Below are 1055 nucleotides of genomic sequence, written 5' to 3'. Positions count from 1 at the left end.
ATGGAGCATGTTCACGGCGTCGACGTCAGCTGGATGACCCACGGCTCTCCAAAAGGTGACTCCCACCTCTCTTGCGGCCTCCTCGTATCTCACGCATCTTCGGGGGACGACTGACTGTCCTCTTCTATTGGGTCAATTTACTAATTGCGCGACTCATCAATTCCAGACAAAGGTGCAAAAAACACCACGACCCGTCCGATCACACAGCAACAGTCTCGGGAAACCCCACGATCCTCTCCAGCGTCCGTGGGCTCTGACGCGCCGTCACCGACTTCACCCACTTCTCCCGTCGCTGCCACCAGCGGCAGTAGCACCAACGGCAACACTGTCACTGAGGATGGCGCCTTGCCAAAGTCCATCCCCACGACTCGACCTGGGGTGAGGAGAACCGAATCGAGCGAGAAGCCTGGCCCCAACGGCACACCCCCGCATCGCAGGAACTCGTGGTTCTCTAGCATATCCTCCAAATTCTCCTCGTCGCCGAATCCAAGCACCACGGCCCCCAGTAGCAGTCCGACCGCCCAGCCGCCTCAGACCACGCCGCCCAAGGACACTACACCAGCCCCGCCCAAGGCGGTACCCAGCAGAAATGCCGTCCTTCAGCACGCGACCAAGCCCGATGGCGACCTGCCCTACACACCAGCTCCTCCCAGTCGCGGCCAGTCTAGTTTCCTTGGTGTCTTCCGTCGTCTGTCTTCTTCCGGCGGCGCTCTCCACAATAGCCAGAGGGGCAACCATGGGCTGGTCGAAAGAAAGATTCTCAACGTCGACCGAAACCGGGAGCGCTGTGCTATTGCTGCGCTTCACCAGGCCAAGCTCCGGAGGGTCGCTTTCAGTGTTGACGTCGAGATTGCACCCATGCCCAAATACACTGACGCGGAAAATGGTGTCAAGTCGACGGTCCCCGCCGACAAGTCCACGAAGCGAAAGCTAACGGAAAAGGGTGAGGGCGAGGCGCTGAAGAACCCAAAAACGATCGAGGAACAGAAGGAGCAAGAAGGCGTCGTCAAGGCTACTGGAGAACAGCTGCCGAAGGAGCCTGAAAGGGAAGGCAG

The 1055-nt window shown here is 59.4% G+C and overlaps 1 protein-coding gene across 1 annotated transcript in view; it reads left to right on the top strand.

Moving 5' to 3' along the window:
- The window catches only part of VDBG_04276 (conserved hypothetical protein), a gene marked incomplete at both ends in the record, with an annotated part of 3760 nt that continues 2705 nt past the window's right edge, over nucleotides 1-1055 (top strand). Inside the window, 2 exons of the mRNA XM_003006277.1 lie at nucleotides 1-55; nucleotides 167-1005. Coding sequence (XP_003006323.1) covers nucleotides 1-55; nucleotides 167-1005 — 894 coding nt within the window. The remainder of the gene's footprint in view (nucleotides 56-166; nucleotides 1006-1055) is intronic.

Source organism: Verticillium alfalfae, genomic scaffold (assembly GCF_000150825.1).
Source record: "Verticillium alfalfae VaMs.102 supercont1.4 genomic scaffold, whole genome shotgun sequence".
NCBI lineage: Eukaryota > Fungi > Ascomycota > Sordariomycetes > Glomerellales > Plectosphaerellaceae > Verticillium > Verticillium alfalfae.
The sequence above is the reverse complement of the archived record's forward strand: the minus strand, read 5'-3'. Positions and strand labels throughout refer to the sequence as shown.